Source organism: Bubalus bubalis, chromosome X, assembly GCF_019923935.1.
Source record: "Bubalus bubalis isolate 160015118507 breed Murrah chromosome X, NDDB_SH_1, whole genome shotgun sequence".
NCBI lineage: Eukaryota > Metazoa > Chordata > Mammalia > Artiodactyla > Bovidae > Bubalus > Bubalus bubalis.
Genome location: NC_059181.1, coordinates 92,068,215 through 92,090,352, shown reverse-complemented (window position 1 = coordinate 92,090,352; position 22,138 = coordinate 92,068,215). Strand labels below are relative to the sequence as shown.

At 42.1% G+C, this 22,138-nt stretch overlaps 1 protein-coding gene across 1 annotated transcript; it reads right to left on the bottom strand.

The window, feature by feature from the left end:
* Positions 1–36: 36 nt before the first annotated feature.
* Positions 37–19,008, bottom strand: ARL13A (ADP ribosylation factor like GTPase 13A). Its single transcript, XM_025276350.3, has 8 exons — positions 18,430–19,008; positions 7,648–7,720; positions 7,208–7,278; positions 3,161–3,416; positions 2,197–2,302; positions 1,512–1,696; positions 535–625; positions 37–441 (listed from the first exon to the last, which is right to left on the bottom strand). Exons 2-8 carry the CDS (start codon positions 7,704–7,706, stop codon positions 37–39), a joined length of 1,173 nt encoding a protein of 390 aa, XP_025132135.3. The 5' UTR covers positions 7,707–7,720; positions 18,430–19,008.
* Between the last annotated feature and the right edge of the window lie 3,130 nt (positions 19,009–22,138).

Genomic DNA, 22,138 nt, shown 5'->3' with positions numbered 1-22,138 from the left:
TAAATTGTGAGGAAAGGCCTTTATATCTTTTCTACCCTAACTAATCAATGTTCCAGCCTTACATTCAAAAAGATCATCCTCAGTATATGGGGCTGGGGGCTGAAAGTCATCACTTGGACCATAGCGAAGCTTGGGTGTGTTACAAGCTCTTGCGATGATACGAGCCCCAGAGATGATACGAGCCCCAGCAATGATACGAGCCCCAGCGATGATACGAGCCCCAGCGATGATACGAGCCCCAGCGGTGATACAAGCCCCAGCGATGTTACCAGCTCCAGCAGTGTTACCAGCTCCAGCTATGTTATGAGCTCCACTGGTGTTATGCAGTCCAGCAGTGTTATGAGATCCATTTCCCCCAGAATATTCACCTTCCTCCATGGGTTCATCTAAGGCAAAGGTTACTGATACGTTCTTCTTGGGTCTTATTCTTACACCTTCTTTCTGTATATCAGCAACATGGAGGAGAAAGGCAATTGGTGCCCAAAGGGTTTGGAGATTGGTCCGTGAAGTAATAACTTTTAATGAGCCACTTACTAGCAGGATTGACTTCAGAGGCTTAGGTTCCACTGAGTGTTGTCCTACATGCTGTCTGTTTTCTTTGGACATTCCCATCTGGGTAGCAAAGCTGGAGAAGATAGAGAGGATAAAGCCATAGTGAAAACAGATGCGAGCTCCTTAATCAAATTCAACTATCCCCCCATCCCTGCCATGTGTCTTCAGACAATTAGAGGAACAACAGAGGAAGAGGACATTTAGTCTTTTTACTCCTCAAAACCTTGATCACATCCTGTTTCTTTTTCTTCTTCTTTTCTATATTCCTGTTCTCTCCCACCTTGCTGTATTATTGGAATGATCAGAGAATGGGAAGCAGAGAATGTGGAGCAGCTCCAGGATAGTTATCCATAGAATATTGCCAATAAGCTCCTTAAGGGGCTTGTGTTCCTTTTCTCCTCTGTGTAACAAACCAGAGAATATGGCATTGAAACATGTATAATATCATATAAGAAACGAATCGCCAGTCCAGGTTCGATGCAGGATACAGGAAGCTTGGGGCTGGTGCACTGGGATGACCCAGAGGGATGGTACGGGGAGGGAGGTGGGAGAAGGGTTCAGGATTGGGAACATGTGTACACCCATGGTGGATTCATGTTGATGTATGGCAAAACCAATACAATATTGTAAAGTAGTTAGCCTCCAATTAAAATAAATTTAAATTAAAAAATATATATATATACAGTTCAAAAAAAAAAAAAAAAAAGAAACCCTGTTTTGGAGAAACTCTACTACTGATGATTTAACTCATCCCACTCAAATTGTGCCTAGGGGAGGATGTACCGAACAGTGTTAGGATATTTGTGGTCACTGCCTTCACTCCATTTGGGCCAACTGATCTTGAGAGACTTGCTCAGCACCTCACAGAATTCATGCTCCTCCCAGAACTCCCTGCTTATGTTGAAGATTAACTCCCGCATCTGTTCTTATCAGTCCACCTAACAGAGGCAGCTCGGTACCTGTCTGCTGGGGATCTTTCCTCAAATCCTCTAGTGCTACTGGAGGCTGCAATGGTTGGTGGCAGTGGCTGTTGGCGAGTACACAGCTCTTCATATTTCTCCCCAATGGCAGATAACAGCCAGTACAGGCCATCAATTATAGGCTGACGGCGCCTTTGGAGTTGTTTGACAACTGAACAAAGTTCCTGTGACAAAAAGAGAAGACTCTAGCCCAGGAGCTTGGGACCTCTGGGGCCCATAGTCTCAATCACCCTCAGCACACAGGTACACAGAAACTCTGCTGTACCTAGAGAGGCTCTTAAGACTTCCTAACAGATACTCAACATTTACTCCTGAGAAGGTAAATGAAAGGTACAAAAGCTAGGTCCTTTAATCAAGTGTCACGTCTTGGATGTATAACCTTGGACAAGGCACACAGGGTCTCTGAGCCTTGGCTTGCTTAACCATAAAATGAGACTACTGAAACTTCCAGCTTTAAAGAGCTGTTTTACAGGCCTAATGAGAAAACAGATGCAAAAGTGCTGTAAGTGAGTGGTACTTATTATCACCGTTGAGTCAGAAATCATTACCATACTTGTGTCAGGGAGAGGCTTTGCCTGAGATCTGGCATAGGAGACTGATTATGGGCTGTGGAAGGCATCAGCCTTGGTTGAGAGGACAAGGGAAGGGAGGGCAGGACACTTACCACTCGGCACGGAGACTTGTTCTCATTCATTCGTCTCTCCAGCAGCAGATATTCAATGATCTCACCAGGCGTCAGGGCATCCATCTTATCCTGCTTGTTGGCCAGGCTAAAACCAGGCATTGGAAGATTTTGAGGGAAGAAGAGAGGATGAGTGAAACTGAGATAGAGACCAAGGGCAAGAAAAGAAAGGAAAGAGGGGGATATCCAGTTCTGGTACAGCTGCTCCATATCCAGGGACTAGCTTTTAAGCCATACCCAGTAAGGTGATCCAGACATTTTTCTAGCCAGCTCTCAATGGAGGAAAGAACAGCACAAGTAATTTGAATCCGAGATAATCCCCAAGCCTCATTTCTCACTTCTACACTACACCATCAAACTTTAATTAGAATTTCTAACTGGGATAGGAACAAATTTGGAGCTTTTACACCCTTCCCTAAACTCTGTTCATGCTTGAGCCGGGGGTGCTAACAAGGAATAAAAAAGGCTAAAAGGGCATGGGGAGGATTGACAGGCCACCTGAAATATCACCCTGGAATAAGAGGTAGTGGCATAAGTCTCGGGCACTCTGCCAAGGGAGCAGGCCACTGGCATTGAATATACAACACAGGAGTTTTCTGCCTTCATCTCAGGGTCAGAGACTGAAGCCAGAAAAGAGAAGCAAATGTCGGGAGGCAGTCTTCAGGAAGAGTTGACAAATGGGTGAGGAGGGTGTGTGCATTTCCCTTTGATGCTTGCCTTCAAAATTACCTTTGCACAATTAGATAATAGGTTCCCCCATGGCAGTGTCTGGTAGAAAGTGGCTCTTGAAAACAGCCCATAGAGGACTGGGCCACTACCCCTCAGCCAAAGAGGAGAGGCGGTCGAATTGGGCGTGATAGAGGGACCACCTAGCCCTTCCTCTGTCTACCTCTCTTCTAAAGGCTCAGAATGGAAGGGAAAATTGGACACAAAGGTAGAGGCTTACAGTAGGATGGGTTTCCCAGCCACTCTTTCATCAGACAGCATGTTGGGTAAGATGACCTTCACTTCCTGCATGCGCTCCAAGTCACTGGAATCCAGAATAAAAACCAGCCCATGTGCCTGAGCATAGTAGTTTGGCCAGATTTCGCAGCCCTGCATGTCTCCTTTTAGATCATCGATGGAAACTTCATAAATATCCACCAGGAGTCTGGTTAGTTCAGAGTTTGAACAACTGTCCATCCTACTCCTACTAGGGAGTTCTATGCATAGGGGAAGAGAGAATGAAAGAATTTGTTAAATGATTATCTGGACCTTGATTACAGCCTGCCCTCAGGAATCCTATGGAGGTGTCCTGGCATCCTGCTCATGCTGATTCATCTTCCTAAACCAGCACTTTGCCCACACTACCCTATCCTGGCTCAGTAACCTTCCTTGAGTGCCTGCTGCTCTGAAGACGGAATACAAACTCTTTTACCTCCTAACCTGCCAGATCCATTTCTTCCCTGACTGGTATCCAGGGTCTCTGGTACCCAGCCTCTTCCTCCCTCTGCTTCTTGACTCGTGTGCCTCCCTATCCCCCATTCCACATGCATGTCAGGCTCTCCCTTGCCCCGGGCCTTCACAAGATACTATTCCTACTGGTTAGAACACTTTCCCACTACTCTGCTTGGTTAAAACCTATTTTGTTTTTAAAAGGTCAATTCAGATCTTGTTTCTTCTAGAAAATTTTCTTAACTCACACTACCATCCCCAAGTGCGGATAAGGTGCCTTTCTTCTGGGCTTACCACTACCACAGCACATGTATGCTTAGTCGCTCAGTCATGTCTGACTCTTTGTGACTCCATGGACTGTAGCCTGCTAGGGTCCTCTTTCCATGGGGATTCCCCAGGCAAGAATACTGGTGTGTGTTGCCATGCTGTCCTCCAAGGGATCTTCCCAACTCAGGGACTGAACCCAGGTCTCCTGCATTGCAGGTGGATCCTTTACTGTCTGAGCCACCAGGGAAGCCCATGTTACAGTGTTATAAATTCTGTGATTTATTTATCTGGGTTATAAACTGCAACAGGATAGAAACCCCTTCAGTATTTGCTATTATATATTCACAATGTCAAGCACAGAAACTGGCAGACAGGTGTTCAATAAATATTTGTTGAATGCATCTGATGAAGCTCTTCTCTCCCATCCTTTCTTTAAGGCCCAGCTCAAGTACCACTTTCTTTAGGAAGCCTCGCTGACTGGCCCAGCTCTCGCTTCGATCTCTAGTTAAGCACATGATGTGTTAAACTGGTCCTTCACCTCATTCTGTGCATATCCTGCCTCCCCAGTGAAAATATAAGCTCTGTGAGGGAGGGGCTCTGCATTCCCTTACACATAGTAGGTGTTCAGTAAATGTTTATGGGGCCTGTTACTGTGGAGGAGAGTATGAAGTCCTCTTCCTCTCATATCTCCTAGAAACCATGCCAAACTCAGACACCTTTGCCCTTTCAAGGCTATGGCCAGACCATACAGTCCCACAGGGCATTCCACCTCTCACTCAGCCCCCGGAGAAATGCAGTTCAGCATTTCTGTAGACACATTCCAGTCTATTAAACCGACAGCCTGGCTTAGCTCTCTGCCCACATTAGTAGCAAGATGATTTTTACAGATTCTCTACACTCATATCTGGGAGTTCTAAGACCAGAATCAGTAGCTTCTTATCTCTAGTTTCAGATTTACATGCGACATTTTCTATAGGATTGCTAGAATAAGTTGCTTAGCTGAGAAGTTAACAGGATGCTTTCAGATCTTTGGAAATGTATGGCTATACACACATGTATGAGTATACATAATATGCCTCTATATGTGTGTATATGTACATATTATTACATTTTACTATCATCTCATAGTGTCCTCTTCTGATTTTGTTAGTCAATGATTTAATTATAGCTTTCACAGATCATATAATTTTCATTCACAATTTTATGTTATTTGTTATGTCTATATTAGACTACTTAAAAATAATAAGTGAATAGGTTAAAACTCTAAAGGTAATTTTTAAATCGTGTTTTCTATATCAAAGCAAACTTTATGTTTTTTCCCTGTTATTTCTTTGTATTTGCAGCCTTACCAATTCTCCAATAATTCAATCTATTGATGGCAAACCCTAAAAACCATCAGAACTTGCTCTCTGACGATGTACATTTCTTTTATTTCCTCTATTAATTTATAAACACTCTGAGGACAGGTACTGAGTCAAATCCATCTCTATATCCCTAGCAGAATGCTACATAAAGCATAGTTTGGGGATCATCTGCTTTAGAGTTACATGGGGGTGATGGTTAAGTCCCCCCCTGTGCCAAATGAATAAGAATCCATACATTTGGGACACAAGCATCTGTATGTTTAGCAAACTCCTATGTTTAACAAAATCCCTAGGTGATTCTTCTCACCTTATATTTTGAGACTCACTGCCTTAAAGAGCAGTAGAATGTATGCCTGTCTCAGAATTATCTGGTGCACCTGTTAAGATTTTTTATTCCCTGGGCCTTCTCCAGGCCCAAATATCTGAACCTTCAGGTCCCCTGTGAGTTGGTGTGATTCTGATTTTTGGCTCTCAGTACCCACTCTGCACACCAGGATCACCTGTGGAGCTCTTAAAACCTATGACACTAGGCCTCATTCTTTGAGAGAGAGAGAGATCTGGGGTGGGGCTAAGACAGCATTTTCTTTTAAAGTTCGAAATATATATCTAGGTTTGAAACTGCTTTAAACGCCCTCACTTGCCCCATATGACCATGCCAGACAAAATAGTTATAGTGAATGATGTTGTTGATGATAATGGCTTATGTCCCAAAATATTTTATAGCCAGTGTCTTCAAATGTTTACACAAGTTACTGCTTATAGATTGGAACTTCCTCCCTAGGCTATCATCTGTTTTCAGCAATTATAAACATTTGCAGGAGCTTATAGGGGGCAAGCTATTGCATTTTGGGTACAGAGGAGTCTACTAGTCTCTGGAAGTCTTACATGGACAGAGGTGGCCTGAGATAATTCTTCAGAATGTGACATTAGTGGAAAGTTGCTTCTTAGCCATAAAAACGTCTCTGTGAATGAAGTTTATGAATCAGCCCCAAGTTATTCATCAACCACAAGGCAAGTTAAACAGTAACAAATGAGACTGCAAGCTCGATCTTCTAGGAATTAGAATGGAAAGCACATGCTATTCTCATAGGCAAAATAGCATAAGGCTAATTACAGTTGAGTGCTTCCCAAAGATGGCTATTAGAAAGGCCTGGGGTGTTCTTCATATATCCCCAGGCCCCACCCAGACTGGATGGGAATCTAGGGGTGGTGCTGAGTTGGGCTTTAAAAATCATTCCCTTTATCAGTAACCTTGTGATTTATCTTGGTTCCTTGATTTTCTTGCTGCTGTTTAACTTTTTTTTTTTTTTAAATTATCATTTCTGCCAATCAGAGATTTGGGAGAGGCAGAATCAAGTTTGCTGCCTGTAAGGTGGAATACCAGGCTGAACCACTGGCTGAAGTGTCAAGGTATTAAACTGGAGATTTGGTATTAAACTTGCCTGTCTCTGAACTGACACCGTTTCTCAAGCTCCAACCCTCTATATGAACTGTCAAAAAGAGTTTCACGTTATTAAAATTGTTCAGCATCCCACACTTGTCTCTCTTATCTAGACCAAATTCCACTTTAATTGAGCTCTGACACTAGACACTGTTTCAAACTTGCTCTCCTTCCTTATCAACTGCAGTGCTTTGCATAGTCACAGTTCATTCATACTGACATTATGCAAAGACCTTCAATTAGGATATCTTGTAAAGGGAGCAGGTAACAGACATTACATAATCAGGCTGATAACACCTGAGGAGAGGTCTGTGTGTGTGTGTGTGTGTGTGTGTGTGTGTGTCTTGTTCGTGTGTGTTAGGAAGTGTTTACCTTCAAATGAGGTAACTTGAGTGCCATGAAGTAAGGGTAGGAAGGAATGATATTTCATTGGTCACTGGGACCCAGGGGAGACCTAAACTAGTATCTAATGCTCTCAGTTCCTTACGTCTCTGGAACGCCTCCACAAGAACAGTTTTCCCTGAGTTGTGCAGTCCAAGGATGATGATGGCTACATGTCTAGAAATGGATAAGAAAAATGAGTCAAAGCCTTAAAAGTACTGTTAGTTCTCAGTCTAAAAAAGAATTATACTCTTGGTGTTTGGGGCTCTGCCTGCAGTAGTCCCAATGCAGTCATAAAGACACAGCCAGGTGGTAGAAGGTGGAGTGGGAACTACTCCCCAAAGCCTCCAAGGACACTTTGCTTCCCTGATTCACTTGCCTTGTAGAACTGGCCATCCTCCCCCAACCCTGCCCCTAGTCTTGTAGATACTACCTAGTCATGCCCCCTAATAATATATATCATAAGGATTTGTCCTGTGAGGGACTATGGCTAGGTACATTGGAGGAAATGGTGGAACAGGTCTAAGGAAATAATTACAGTATTACCTTTGGGTCTCTTCAGTTGTCTTTAGATGACACCAGCAGGAGGTCAGAAGCCGGAACATGATTCAGCTTAGTTCTTGAATATTAAGGGAAATAAGAAATCATCCCATGGTTAACTCTGAACCTAAATTAGCTTATGAATACACAGAAACTGATAAACAGACTGGGACCGTCAAAAGTCCATTATTTCATTCTGTCTAACCTTGTTTATGTCATGGATGGGGTGCAGGGGAACCGATTATCATCAACTCTAGTGGCAAAACAGTGATTTCTTATTAAAGCAACCTACACCAGCATGATGGCATTAGGTGTGGCCTATCCCTTCAGCCATAGTTCATCCCTGTTAGGAATATCTTTATTCAACCTTGGAATTGGGGATGGGGTGGAGAAATGCGTTGCCTAAGTAAAAAGGGTACTTTAGACAATTGCTTCACAGTTAATCCATGTTATAGCATGTATTAATATTTCATTCCCTTCTATGGCTAAATAACATTCCATTGTATGGATATACCACATTTTGTTTATCCATTCATCAATTGATAAGATGTTTGGATTGTTTCTACTTTTTGACTCTTATGAATAATCCTGCTATATATATGTGTGTGTGTGTAGGATTGTATAAGTTTTATATGGACATATGGTTTCAGTTCTCTTGAGTATATACCTAGGAGTGTAATTGCTGGGTCATATGATAACTTTGTGTTTAACATTTTCAGAAAGTGCCAGATTGTTTCTATATTTTACATTCCTACCAGCAGTTCCGGATGGTTCCAATTTCTCCACATCCTCATCAACCGTCGTTGTCTTTTTGTTTAATATTAGTGGGTGTGAAGTGTTTGTCTATTGGGCTGGTCAAAAAGTCCATGAGATCTTAAGAAAAGCCCAAATAAACCTTTTGGCTAACCTAATGATTGTGGTTTTGATTGACTGTGTGGATCATAATAAACTGTGGAAAATTCTGAAAGAGATGGGAATACCAGACCACCTGACCTGCCTCTTGACAAACCTGTATGCAGATCAGGAAGCAACAGTTAGAACTGGACATGGAACAACAGACTGGTTCCAAATAGGAAAAGGAGTACATCAAGGCTGCATATTGTCACCCTGCTTATTTAACTTATATGCAGAGTACATCATGAGAAACCCTGGGCTGGATGAAGCACAAGCTGGAATCAGGATTGCCGGCAGAAATATCAATAACCTCAGATATGCAGATGACACCACCCTTATGGCAGAAAGTGAAGAGGAACTAAAAAGCCTCTTCATGAAAGTGAAAGAGGAGAGTGAAAAAGCTGGCTTAAAGCTCAACATTCAAAAAACAAAGATCATGGCATCTGGTCCCATCACTCCATGGGAAATAGATGGGGAAACAGGGGAAACAGTGTCAGCCTTTATTTTGGGGGGCTCCCAAATCACTTCAGATGGTGAGTGCAGCCATGAAATTAAAAGACGCTTACTCCTTGGAAGAAAAGTTATGACCAACCTAGAGAGCATATTCAAAAGCATAGACATTACTTTGCCAACAAAGGTCCGTCTAGTTAAGGCTATGGTTTTTCCAGTAGTCATGTATGGATATGAGAGTTGGACTGTGAAGAAAGCTGAGTGCCTAAGAATTGATGCTTTTGAACTGTGGTGTTGGAGAAGACTCTTGAGAGTCCCCTGGACTGCAAGGAGATCCAATCAGTCCATTTTAAAGGAGATTAGTCCTGGGTGTTCTTTGGAAGGACTGATGCTAAAGCTGAAACTCTCATGCGAAGAGCTGACTCATTGGAAAAGACTCTGATGCTGGGAGGGATTGGGGGCAGGAAGAGAAGGGGATGACAGAGGATGAGATGGCTGGGTGGCATCACCAACTGGATGGACTTGAGTTTGAGTGAACTCCGGGAGTTGGTGATGGACAGGGAGGCCTGGCGTGCTGCAATTCACGGGGTCGCAAAGAGTCAGACACAACTGAGCGACTGAACTGAACTGAATGTCTATGTATGGGGCCCAGAGCTGGGGGAAGCTCTGGTTGGGTTACCAAAGTACTTAGGCTGATACTCAGATGGGCTTTGGTTAGCTCTCTGATGATTATGTGGTGAGTATGTATCTGCTTATCAATGGATAACTTAGCAGGATTCTGCAGAATCACCCACTGTTTTAGAGAACTGCTATCCCCAAATAGAGACTCACATTTCATAGCATTTCTTATTAGAGCATTGTTCATTCCCTAGGAAATCATTCAGATTCCCATAAGGACCTCCTGGAAAATAGGTCTGGCTTATGCCCTTCCAAAGGAAAACCTGATATGTGGCCTGTGATCAAAACCAGCCTTATTCCAGCTTTGCTCATGATGCTGATAAGACCAGGAGCCTGAAACACCACTGTCTGATTGTCTGGGTTCCATGGTAGCCATCTCCCTTTAAGACAGAAGTAGCAGCTTCATGTCTGTTTCCTGATACTTGCAGAGCGTCCTAGCTTGATCTCAGACAGTCTGTATTTGTTAGTACCACTAAGAGAGGTCCAACTGGCATCACACAAATTCTTCCTTGAGAACGTATCTTCAAGAAGGATAAGTAGGATAACCAAGAAGGAAAATAATTGGACTAGGGATTATCAGGTCCTTTCACTTCCAGCACCTCTCCTGGGTACTCTAGGATGAAATCATCTAAATTAAACCTACCATTTTCAGAATTCTTATCTACAGAATGGAGATAATGATATATTTTGCTTACCTTGAGGTGGTTAACTATGTATCTGATTAGAAGTTGGTTCTTTTTGAGAGAAAGACTTAAAATGGGTAGAGTAACAGGAAGATGTGTTGTGCCTTCTAGCTTTCTTGCCAGAGTAACACAGCTCAGTTGCCCCCTTATGCTGGCTGTCAAGGTTCTGACATATCCATGGTAACCACTGCTTGGTTTATAGCAACCAAACTCCTATCTCCCTACCTTGTCTGATTATATAGCTAATTACTAAATTACTGAATTTTTAGTCATCACGTTTTTAAGTTTACAACGTATCTACATAGAACTTACAGTGTGTCAGCACTCATTTAAGCAATCTATACATAGTCAACTCATTTAATACTAATAACATGGCAAAAAGTAGGGGCCATCATTCACAAAAAGGTTAAGGAATTTGCCCAAATGTACCCATTTAGTAAGTGGTAATGCCCAGAATTCAAACCCAGGTGGTCTAGTTTCAGAGACTGTGTATTAAGGGTCTCACAGGCTGTGTGAGTGAGATTTTTAGGGGCCAGAGAAACTACCGCAGCTCTGGGCCTTTCCATCTTTTCTGGACAAACTGTATTGTACTCCTTTTTAAGTCAACTTTAAAATAAACTTTTATAAGAACAGTTTTAGATATACAGAAAAGTTACAAAGACAGTACAGAGAGTTCACATTATACCCTGCACCTGTTTTCCCCCTTTATTAATAGTATTGATCTAACACATATAGACTACCAGTTATTTTTCCAGCAAAAAATGGGTTTATTTGGGATCAACAAAGAATTACAATTTGGGGTCTGCCATCATAGCAAGTCACACACAAGTACCCCTCACAGCAAGGAGGGGGAAAGGTAGTTGGTTGGGCTATACTAAACAAAAGAGCCGACTGGGGGAATTTAGAGCTTGAAGTCAGAGAAGGCAATCGCACCCCACTCCAGTACTCTTGCCTGGAAAACCCCATGGACAGAGGAGTCTGGTAGGCTCCAGTCCATGGGGTCGCCAAGAGTCGGGCATGACTGAGCAACTTCACTTTCACTTTTCACTTTCATGCACTGGAGAAGGAAATGGCAACCCACTCCAGTATTCTTGCCTGGAGAATCCCAGGGACAGAGGTGCCTAGTGGGTTGCCGTCTCTGGGGTTGCACAGAGTCGGACATGACTGAAGCAACTTAGCAGCAGCAGCAGCAGAGCTTGAAGTATAGTGGCTCTTCATTGGCTGAGTTGTGGCAATCTCTCATTGGCTGAGTTGTAGCAATCTCTCACTGGCTGAGCTCTGGCCAGGCAACAAATGGAAGTCTTCCTGTTGGGCTCTGCTGTTGTCATAGGGTGTGAGAGCTCCTCTTTCTGATCTCCTATTCTAATTGTGGTTTTTATTAATTTTTACATTTCCTCCTTTTGATCTTGATCTTTCTCTGAAAGGGCTTCCCTGATGGCTCAGTGAGTGAGGAATCTGCCTGCGGTGCAGGAGACACAGGAGATGTGGGTTCGATCCCTGGGTAGGGAAGATCCCCTGGAGAAGGAAAGTACAACCCACTCCAATATTCTTGCCTGGGAAATCCAGACAGAATAGCCTGGTGGGCTATAGTCCATGGGGTCACAGAGTTGGACACAACTGAGCACACTATCCAGATGATCTTCCTCTGAAAGCAGTGCTGGTTAAGACTTGGGTTTTCTGGTTTCAGTGACTTTTTGTCCCTCAATGCCAGAAACGACCTTTCCTGGGTGTGGTATTCAATGATGGAGGGAAAGCATACACACTGGAAACCTATTGAGGTCACATTTGAGTAACAAGGAAGGGTAGAAGGGACAACTCTGAAGCCACTTACTCTTGAGAGTCCCTTGGACTGCAAGGCGGTCCAACCAGTCCATCCTAAAGGACATCAGTCCTGGGTGTTTATTGGAAGGACTGATACTGAAGCTGAAACTCCAATACTTTGGCCATGTCCTGCGAAGAGCTGACTCATTGGAAAAGACCCTGATGCTGGGGGGGATTGCGGGCAGGAGGAGAAGGGGACGATAGAGGATGAGATGGCTGGATGGCATCACCGACTTGATGGACATGAGTTTGAGTGAACTCCGGGAGTTGGTGATGGACAGGGAGGACTGGCATGCTGCGATTCATGGGGTCACAAAGAGTCGGACATGACAGAGCAACTGAGCTGAACTGAAAGTCCATATATCGTCAAGATCATAAACATTGGAGATCATATGAAAGATCTGGCAGACAAACTTCTGACAAGCCTGATCTAACTATCTTGGGAAAGCTGTTCCATCAGATGTTGTGTGCTTCAATTCTGGGAGCTATTTACTGTCAGGTCACCAGATGATGTGCAGGTCCACTCAGGGTGTGGTGCTTTCTCTCCATGTGTCATACGAATCCAAGAGTCTGTTGCCTGGAGTTTCATGGCACAAGGGTTGGTTAGCAGTACCTGATAGGGGTCTCTCCAGTGAAGTTCAAGAGAATCCTTCTGAAGGTGTCTTTTCCAGTATATGAAATCTCCAGGTTGCAAGGGTGCTTAAGGTCTTCATCTCCGGAGAGTGCACTGTGAAAACATTGCTCTAGCAAAACATGGTTATTTTTAATAGAAGCAATTAGGCCTTCGCAACACCGGAATATTTCTCATTTCATCAGCTGCAGGTTAAACAGTGCAAGAGCCAAGTGCATTGAGTGTCCTGTGACTATCTCAAAGGGTGAGAGTTTGAATTCCACAAGGGATGGATATAAGATTTAGAAGGATCAGTGGCAGTGCTTTTGGCCAATATATTTGGAGGGCCCATACAAATTTTTCCAATTGAGTTTTAATAATTCCATTAGTGCATTTGACTAAACCAGAGGATTGAGGATGCTAAATGCAGTAAAAGTGTTGTAAAACTGGCCAAACAGCACAGATATCAAAATATCTGACCAGTAAAATGGGTCCCTTGATCGTTATGAATTGTGGGAGGATTTCCCCAGGTAGGGATAATATTTTCCAGAAAGACCAGCCACAGAAAAAGCAGTAGCCTGTCTGCAAGGGAAGGCTTAAGTCCAGTGTGAAAACATTCACACCATGACCAAAATGTATTTATATCCCCGAGATGGGGAAAGTTGTATTAAATCCAATTGCCAGACCTTGCATGGTCCATTAAGACAGTTTAAAATGTTTGGAAGCAGTAAGAACAGGCTTCCCTGGGTTGTCCTTTGGATTAGTGGGGCAAGTGAGGTAGGCACTTTTTGCAACTTTGTAAATGTTTCCCCACCAATATTGATTCATGAAAGATGGAATTTTGTCAGTAGACCAATGATCTAATGCATGTACAATGGTTAGGAGTATAAATTTTGGAATCTCTAGTAGGACTGAGTTGTTATTTGATCTGAATCAGAGCTTTCTCTTTTTATCAAACCAAGAGTTGAATTTCCAGTCTTTTTCCTTTTTTGAGACCAATTGTTGGGCTTCTCCAGCCAGTTTTTCTAAGTTATCATTTGGGGAAATACCCCTTTGCATCATGACAGAAGTTTGACTGCTTTTGATTCCTTTAAGTGCAGCGTTCCTTATGGAACTGTCAGCAAGGTAATTTCCTTTAGCTTCCAGGGAGTCAAGTTAAAAATGCCCTGGAATTTTAATAATAGCTTAAGTGGCAGGTAAAAGTACTGCATTCACTAATGTTTGAACATAGGAGCCATTTTAAATTTTATCTCTACTGAAAGTTAGGAAGCCATGTTGCTTCCACAACATTCCAAAATCATGAGCTTCTCCGAAACCATATCTACTATCAGTATAAATTCTGGCAGTTTTGTACTTGGGTAAAGTATGAGCTTGTGTAAGATCACATAATTCAGACTTTGGGGCTGAAGTAGCCATTAGTAAAGATGCTGCCTCAAAAACAATGAAAGGAGTAGCTATAGCATACCCAGCATAGTATTTACCATGATCACCTTTTAGATAAGAACTATCAGCAAACTTTGAGAAGTCAGCATTACCCAAATTATTTTCTTGCAGGTCATCACAAGGCATCAGGATATGATCTATCAGCATTAAGTAGTGGTGAGAGACTTCATTGGTGATGGAGGGCAGAAGAGCAGCAGGATTAAGGTTATTACAACCTAAAAGAGTTATGTGAGGAACTTAACAAAAGGACTTCTTAGGAGGTGAGGCAGCTGACTGAAAAATATTGAGTGTGATGAGAATTCAGAAGGGCTTCTACTGCATGAGGTACAAAAATGGTTGAATGGAATCCCACCTCAATCTTTTTGATGACCTTAACCAAAAAGGCAGTGGCAGTAATGGCTTTAAGGCAAGTTGGAAAGACAACTTAGAAGGCTGCAGGCACCCAAGGTGCTTAATTGGTAACAATCTTTTTTTCTAATATCCTGGCTCTTTGCAATAATAGCAGGGTAGACCTGTGCCACAGTGTACAGTTGCTGGCTTTAATACTCTGTGGATAGATGGTGGTTCTCATGTTTTTGGGTGAGTACCCCAAATGAACTATATTCCTTTTCATATATAAAACCAGAAGAGAGAACCTGATCACTGGATGCCCAAGAGTGTGTGGGTGCATCAAACTCTCCTTTAAGGCCTTAAAGACTATTTTGTCTGGTTCTTCCCATAACATTGGGTTGAGGTTGCTCTTTAGTAAAATATACAGAGATTTGGCCATAAGAGAGAAATTTGGAATCCAGTCTGAGTAATATCCAACTAGCCCGAGAGAACCTCACATTTGGCACTTCATTTTGGATTTTTGGAAGCTTAGGACATTATGAAGCCTTCTGGGTTCAGGTATAGCCCTTTTTCTGGTATCAGGTGTCCTAAATATTGAAGGGGTTTGGGAAAACTGCAATCTTCCCTTGGCAACCTTATGTCCCTCTAAGGCTAATAACTTTAGCAAGTGGATGCTGCTTTCCTGTGAGAAGGCTTGAGAAGGAGAGCAAAGAAGCAAATCATCTACACAATGCACCAAAGCAGAACCCCTAAGGAACTTTGTATCATCCAGATCAGCCTTCAGGATTTCTGAGAAATAAAGGCTCTCAGTAAAACCCCAAGGCATTACTGTACGGATGCATTGTTTTGTTTTCCAAATGAGGCCAAAAAGGTATTGGTTAGAATGCACTGCATACATCAATTATAGTAAAGAATTTGCTTCTGTTGGAAATGGATGTTAGTAGTGTGTGAGTTAGGAATAAAGGGTGTCGAGGGATAAGAGTCTTGTTTATTGCTCTGAAATCCTGGACAAACTTCCACCCTCAGCCCTTAGGTTTCTCGAGGGTAAAATCAGGGGATTATAGGGATTAGTATAGGGATAATGATGACTTGTTATCTTCTATTATAGGCTTTTTACCTCGAAGGCCTTCTTTCCTTACAGGGTGTTGATTCATTCTGGAGAGAAATTTGGGGGTATTTATTTGGATCTTGATGGGATGTGCACTGTGAATTTTACCAATATCAGTTGGAGATTTTGCCCATAAGGAGGGTGGTATCTGATCCAGTAGGAACAAATGATCAGTGTGTCCAGAATCAGCTGTAGTACCATCAAAGACAGAAGAAATAAAATATGTCAAAGGGTCATTTAATTTACCTGATTGACTGCTTTGATGACTACTGTCAAGTTGTAGAATTATTTCCTCCTCATGGGAGAGAAAAACTCTGGCATGATACTTCCCTAAGAAGTCTTGGTCAAATACATAGGTAGGGGTGGAGGAACTGAGGAGAAAATGTTGTGTGTTTCTCAAAGGGCCTAGAGAAAAGAATGGCTTCAGAGATAGGAACCTTTTGAAGTTCATTAGAGAACCCTAGTATTTGAACTATCTTAGTACTCCAAGGCAGAGACTGTTTATTGTAGTGGAATTGAACACCAAAGAGTGTGGCTCTGGTGTCACTTAGGACTGGAAAAAATTTATCCTTAACATGCAGAAATGTCATTCAGGATCATCAAAAGGGAGGGATTGCGAATAGCTCTTATAGTTCCTTTGACTCCTGTTATTGAGAATTAGGGGGATGTTGGAAAGACGACTTAGAAGGCTGCAGGCACCCAAAGTGTGAAAATTGCTAACAATCTCTTTTCTAATATCCTGGCTCTTTGCAATAATAGCAGAAACTAGGAGGGTTTTGTTTTTGTTTAGGGACCTCCATTTGCTTGAATTGAACATTAAGAATTTTAGCAGTTTTCCTTTTACATGACTAATCTAGAGTGTGAGAGACCTGGGTTGCCAGATTAACTAAATCTGGACTGGACAAAGTTTCCCATTCAATCTTGGTCCTTTTTACTAGAAGAGAAAGATCCTGTTTCAGCCCACTAATAAAAATACAGTTGAAAGCTACCCAAGTGGAATCAACATCTGAAGGAAGGTAAGAATTTTCTTTAAGTACATCCTGAAGTTGATCATAATACTCATGAATAGGTTCATCAGATGTTTGTGTGCAAGTCTGAATTTTGTTCTAATTAACAGGCTTTTGGAAAGCCTTATGAATTGCTCTTGGAAATCACTTAGTGATCGCCTGATCTCCCAGTTATAATTCTAGAGAGCTCTCAGGATTTCCCCATTTGTGAATTTTCATCCAAATTTAGGCCTGGTCTTCATTGACAGGCATATGAACTAACTAATCTAAGTCAGAGTCGATAAGTTTGAATAACTGTATTATATTCTTCACCAAATCTGTAAGGATTTCAGTTACTTTGGGAAAATCTTTGACTACGGCTTTGCAGTTCCACTTTAGTCCAGGAGATGTAAAATAATTAAGAGTCTAGCCTCTGGATCCTCTGCAGACTTAATTTTAAAGAGACGGGTTCTGATAAGTTCAGAGGAAATGGCACAGGGGAGTTTCAGAGAAAAGGGAAAGTTTGGCAAGAGAATTAGTTGGGCAAAAGAATTAGTATGGGGGAACTGAGAGTTATAGATGAGGTATCAGATCAGATCAGTCGCTCAGTCATGTCCGACTCTTTGCGACCCCATGAATCGCAGCACGCCAGGCCTCCCTGTCCATCACCAACTCCCGGAGTTCACTCAGACTTACGCCCATCGAGTCAGTGATGCCATCCAGCCATCGCATCCTCTGTCGTCCCCTTCTCCTCTTGCCCCCAATCCCTCCCAGCATCAGAGTCTTTTCCAATGAGTCAACTCTTCGCATGAGGTGGCCAAAGTACTGTCGTTTCAGCTTTAGCATTATTCCCTCCAAAGAAATCCCAGGGCTGATCTCCTTCAGAATGGACTGGTTGGATCTCCTTGCAGTCCAAGGGACTCTCAAGGGAAGAAGGAGGATGATGCCAGAGGCAGAGTCAGAGGAAAGGAACAAGATGACACTGGAGACAGTATCCAAGATACAGAAGCCAGGGACAAGGAACATGAGGCTTTGGCAGCCATTTTGTCTTTGCTTGCCTCAGTTGATCTTAAAATCTTACATTGCAGAGATGAAATTTTAGGCTCCTGATAATGCATTATCAGGAAATAATGAAATATACTATAGAAATAGGCATTCCATTCAGTTTTGGAAATTTTACAGATATGGCTGTCCAATTTTGTTTTAAGAAAAATAAGTTTGGGATTTCAGTATTTCTCCATAATCCCCATTGATGTTCTCAATTGACTTTGGTTAGGTTGGTCCATTTCCTTAGAAATGTGCATGAGGAAGGACTACAGATTTTTAAACATAAAATCAGTCAGAATTCTTGTAAGGGCACCCTCAAAGTATTTAGGTAATTGGAATCACATTTCTCAGAGGTTTTTCTTTGGAGTAAAACAGTAATTTTCAAACAGCCTAAATAGCTTAAATGGGCTCAAACACCCTGCAGGCCTATATCAGCAAGTTCTAAGGGAACAGTCTAGTTTTAAAGGAGCCAGGACAAAGGCTGCTCGGCACAGCCTAATCCTGAACGAGGCAGGCTGAAGACTGAACAGCACAGTTTCAATGAAACAGCTCCTGTTCCAAAAGAAATTCAGCTAAAGGCTAGCATAGTTTCATTTGGAATAGCAGGCCGAAGTGCTTAACTCACAGACAGAATAAGGCTTTAATCAGAATAAACCTCCAGGAGAAACATTTACCCTCAGGCCTCAGAGCTGGTGATTGAAAAAAAAAAAATCTCAATGGACTTTTTAGGTAACTTACCTATCTGCTTACTAGCCTCAGAGTCGTTGTGGGGTCTTCTCTGTATCCTTGCGTTGGACACCAAAATGTTCACCTTAAACAGTTTGCCAGTTACTTCTCCAGTAAAAACCGATTTACTCAGAATCAGCAAACAATTATACCCTAGGGTCTCCAACTATGGTTGCCACCAACAAAGCCCTCTGCCTCAGGCGAAAAAGACTGTTACGGAAAGGAAGTGGCGAAGTCTAATAAGAAGACAGATCATTGGATGAATTGAGAGTTCCAAGTATAGTGGCTTTTCATTGGCTGAGTTGTGGCAATCGCTCATTGGCTAAACTCTTGCCAGGTGAAAAAAGGAAGTTTTTCTTTCTTCTTCCGGTTCCGGGCTGCTACTGTCCTAAGTTGTGAGAGCTCCTCCTTTGACTTGTTGACTGTTTTCTTTGAGGTTTCTGTTATTCATTTCTGTAACATCTCTCACACTAGTATGGTACATTTGTTAAAATTAAAGACCCAGAATCGATGCATTGTTGTTGCTGTTGTTGTGCAGCTGCTGAGTCGTGTCTGACTCTTTGTGACCCCATGGAGTGCAGCACGCCAAGCTTCCCTGTGCTATAGTATCTCCAGCAGTTTGCTCAAATTGATGTGTCGGTTGAGTCAGTGATACTAACCATCTCATCCTCTGCCGCCCCATCTCCTTTTGCCTTCTATCTTTTGCAGCATCAGTCTTTTCTAATGAATTGATACATTATTACTAACTAAAGAACATACCTCAGTCACATTTCCTTAGTGAAGTTGCTTTTGCCTTCAGTGTCCCAGGCTCCACTTCCAAAGTTAGTTGGGTCAACACTCTTAACCCTGCGTCCTTCAATGAAGTTGTTTTGTACATTCGTAATACACATTCTGTAATAAGTTAATTTTGTGTGTCAACTTGACTGGGCCGCGGTGTGCCCAGATATTTGGCCAAACATTATTTTGGGTGTTTCTGTGAGTGTTTTTAGGTGAGATTAACTTTTAAATAGCAGAGAAGGCAATGGCACCCTACTCCAGTACTCTTGCCTGGAAAATCCCATGGACGGAGGAGCCTGGTGGGCTGCCGTCCATGGGGTCGCACAGAGTCAGACAGACTAAAGCAACTTAGCAGCAGCAGCAGTAGCAACTTTTAAATAGACTCAGGAAAGCAAATTGCCCTCCCTAATTTGACCTCATCCTCAGTGGCTCATATGATAAAGAATCTGTTTGCAATGAAGGAGACCTGGGTTTGATCCCTGGGTAGGGAAGAGCTCCTGGAGAAGGGATTGGCTACGCACTCCAGTATTCTTGCCTGGAGAATTCCGCAGACACAGGAGCCTGGTGAGCTCTAGTCCACTGGGTCGCAAAGAGTTGGACATGATTGAGCAACTAAAAATCAGTTGGAGGCATGACTAAAATCAAAAAAGCTGACCCTTCACCAAGTAAGAGAGGAAAATGTCAGGCAGAAGTCTGACTGCTTGTGAACTGGATCATTGACTTCTTTCCTGCCTACAGACTCAAAGTGAAACAATGGCTCTTCCTGGATTGTGAGCCTGCTGGTCTTTGGACTGGAACTACACCATCTGCTCTTCTGGTTCTCAGGCTTTAGGACTCCTCCTGGAACTAAACAATTGACTCTCCTGGATCTCTAGCCTGCCAATTCATCCTGCTGATCTTGGGGCTTGCCAGACTGTATAAATGTATAAACCAATAGCTTGTAATAAATCTATACACACACACACACACACACACACACACACACACACACAGATATCCTATTGCTGGGATAGAACAGCTACCTGTTCTTGCAGCAGGACCTCCTTCTATATTATCTCTTATCTCTTGCCTCCAGTTCTCTGCCTCAAATACTCTCCTCCCATTCTTCACTTTCATGCTTTATTGTCATCTCTCAATTCTCTCGTCTTCTTGTCACCTCCTCAAAAGAAGCCTTCCCTGGCCCAGGCTATTCTCCTTTCCCCTTTAATCCCTTTTATTTTTATTTTAAACATTTAATTAAAATAAAGACACAGAAAACTACGCAAAACTTAGCTTAAAGCGTTACTATAAAGTGAACACCCTAGTAACCATTATCTTATTTAATCTACATGTTTATGTTCTATTCCTTTCTTTTTTCTTCTCTTTTTAAAGTTTATCATACATTAACATAGACTTTAAAAACCTGCATCTATACAGTTTTAAGACACATAAATTGATGTATCCACCACCACCATCTATATACAGAATAGTTCTGTCACCCCAAAAAACTCTCTGTTGTTATCCCTTTATAGTTTCACCTCTATCTCAACCTCCCCCCTACCACTAACCTCTGGTAACTAATAATCTGTTCTCTGTCATTATAGTTTTGTCATTTGGAGAATGTTATATATATGGAATCAGACATTTGTGATTAAAACTGGCTTTTTTAATATCAGCCTAATGCCATCGAAATTCATCCAAGTATTTGTGTTTATTAAATACTCGGTTTCTCTTTATTGCTAAATAGTATTCCATTGTGTGGATGTACCACAGTGTATTTATTCTATCTTTTGAGTAACATTTGGATTACTCAAATAGAGCTAGAATAAACATTTATATTCAGGATTTTGTTTAACAGTTTGGATGTTTATTTAATTATATTTTAAAATTGAGGTGTAGTTGATGTATAATGTGGTTCCCTGGTGGTTCAGATGGTAATGACTCTGGCTGCAATGCAGGACACCCAGGTTTGATCCTTGGGTCAGGAAGATACCCTGGAGAAGGAAATGGCAACCCACTTCAGTATTCTTGCCTGGAAAATCACATGGACAGAGGAGCCTGACAGGCTACAGTCCATGAGGTCACAAAGAATCGGACATGATGTATAATATTATATTAATTCCAGTTGTACAACATGGTGATTCAAAATTTTTCTAGATTAGATTCCATTTATAGTTGTTATAAAATATTGACTATTTTCCCTGTGCTGTACAATATATTGTTGTACCTTATTTTATGCATAGTAGTTTGTACTGCTTAATTCTCTACCCATCTCTTGCTCATCCCCCCTTCCCTCTCCTCACTGGGAACACTAGTTTGTTCTCTATATCTGTGAGTCTATTTCTTTTTTGTTATAGTCACTATTTTTTTTTTTTTAGATTCTACATGTAACTGATGCAATACAGTATTTGTCTTTCTCTGTCTGATTTATTTCACTAAGCATAATGCTCTCCAGGTCCATCTGCATGTGCATGCTCAGCTTCTCAGTCGTGTCTAACTCTTTGGGACTCTTTGGACTGTAGCCTGCAAGGTTCCTCTGTCCATGTGATTTTTCAGGCAAGAATACTGGAGTGGGTTGCCATTCCCTCCTCCAGAGGATCTTCCTGACCCAGGGATTGAATCTGTGTCTTCTGCATCTCCTGCACTGAAGGTTGGTTCTTTACCTGCTGAGCCATCAGGTCCAGAGACATCCACATTATTGCATGTGTCAAATGTTCATTTTTTATGTCTGATTAATAGTCCATTGTGTGTGTGTGTGTGTGCATATATAAGCCCATCTGGTCTAATGTGTTATTTAAGGCATTGTTTTCTTATTGATTTTCTGTCTGGATGATATAGCCATTGGTAAAACTGGGGTATTAAAGTCCCCTAAAATTGTTGTATTGTTGTCTGTTGTCTGTTTCTCACTTTTAGTTCAGTTCAGTCGCTTGGTCATGTCTCAACTCTTTGTGACCTCATGGACTGC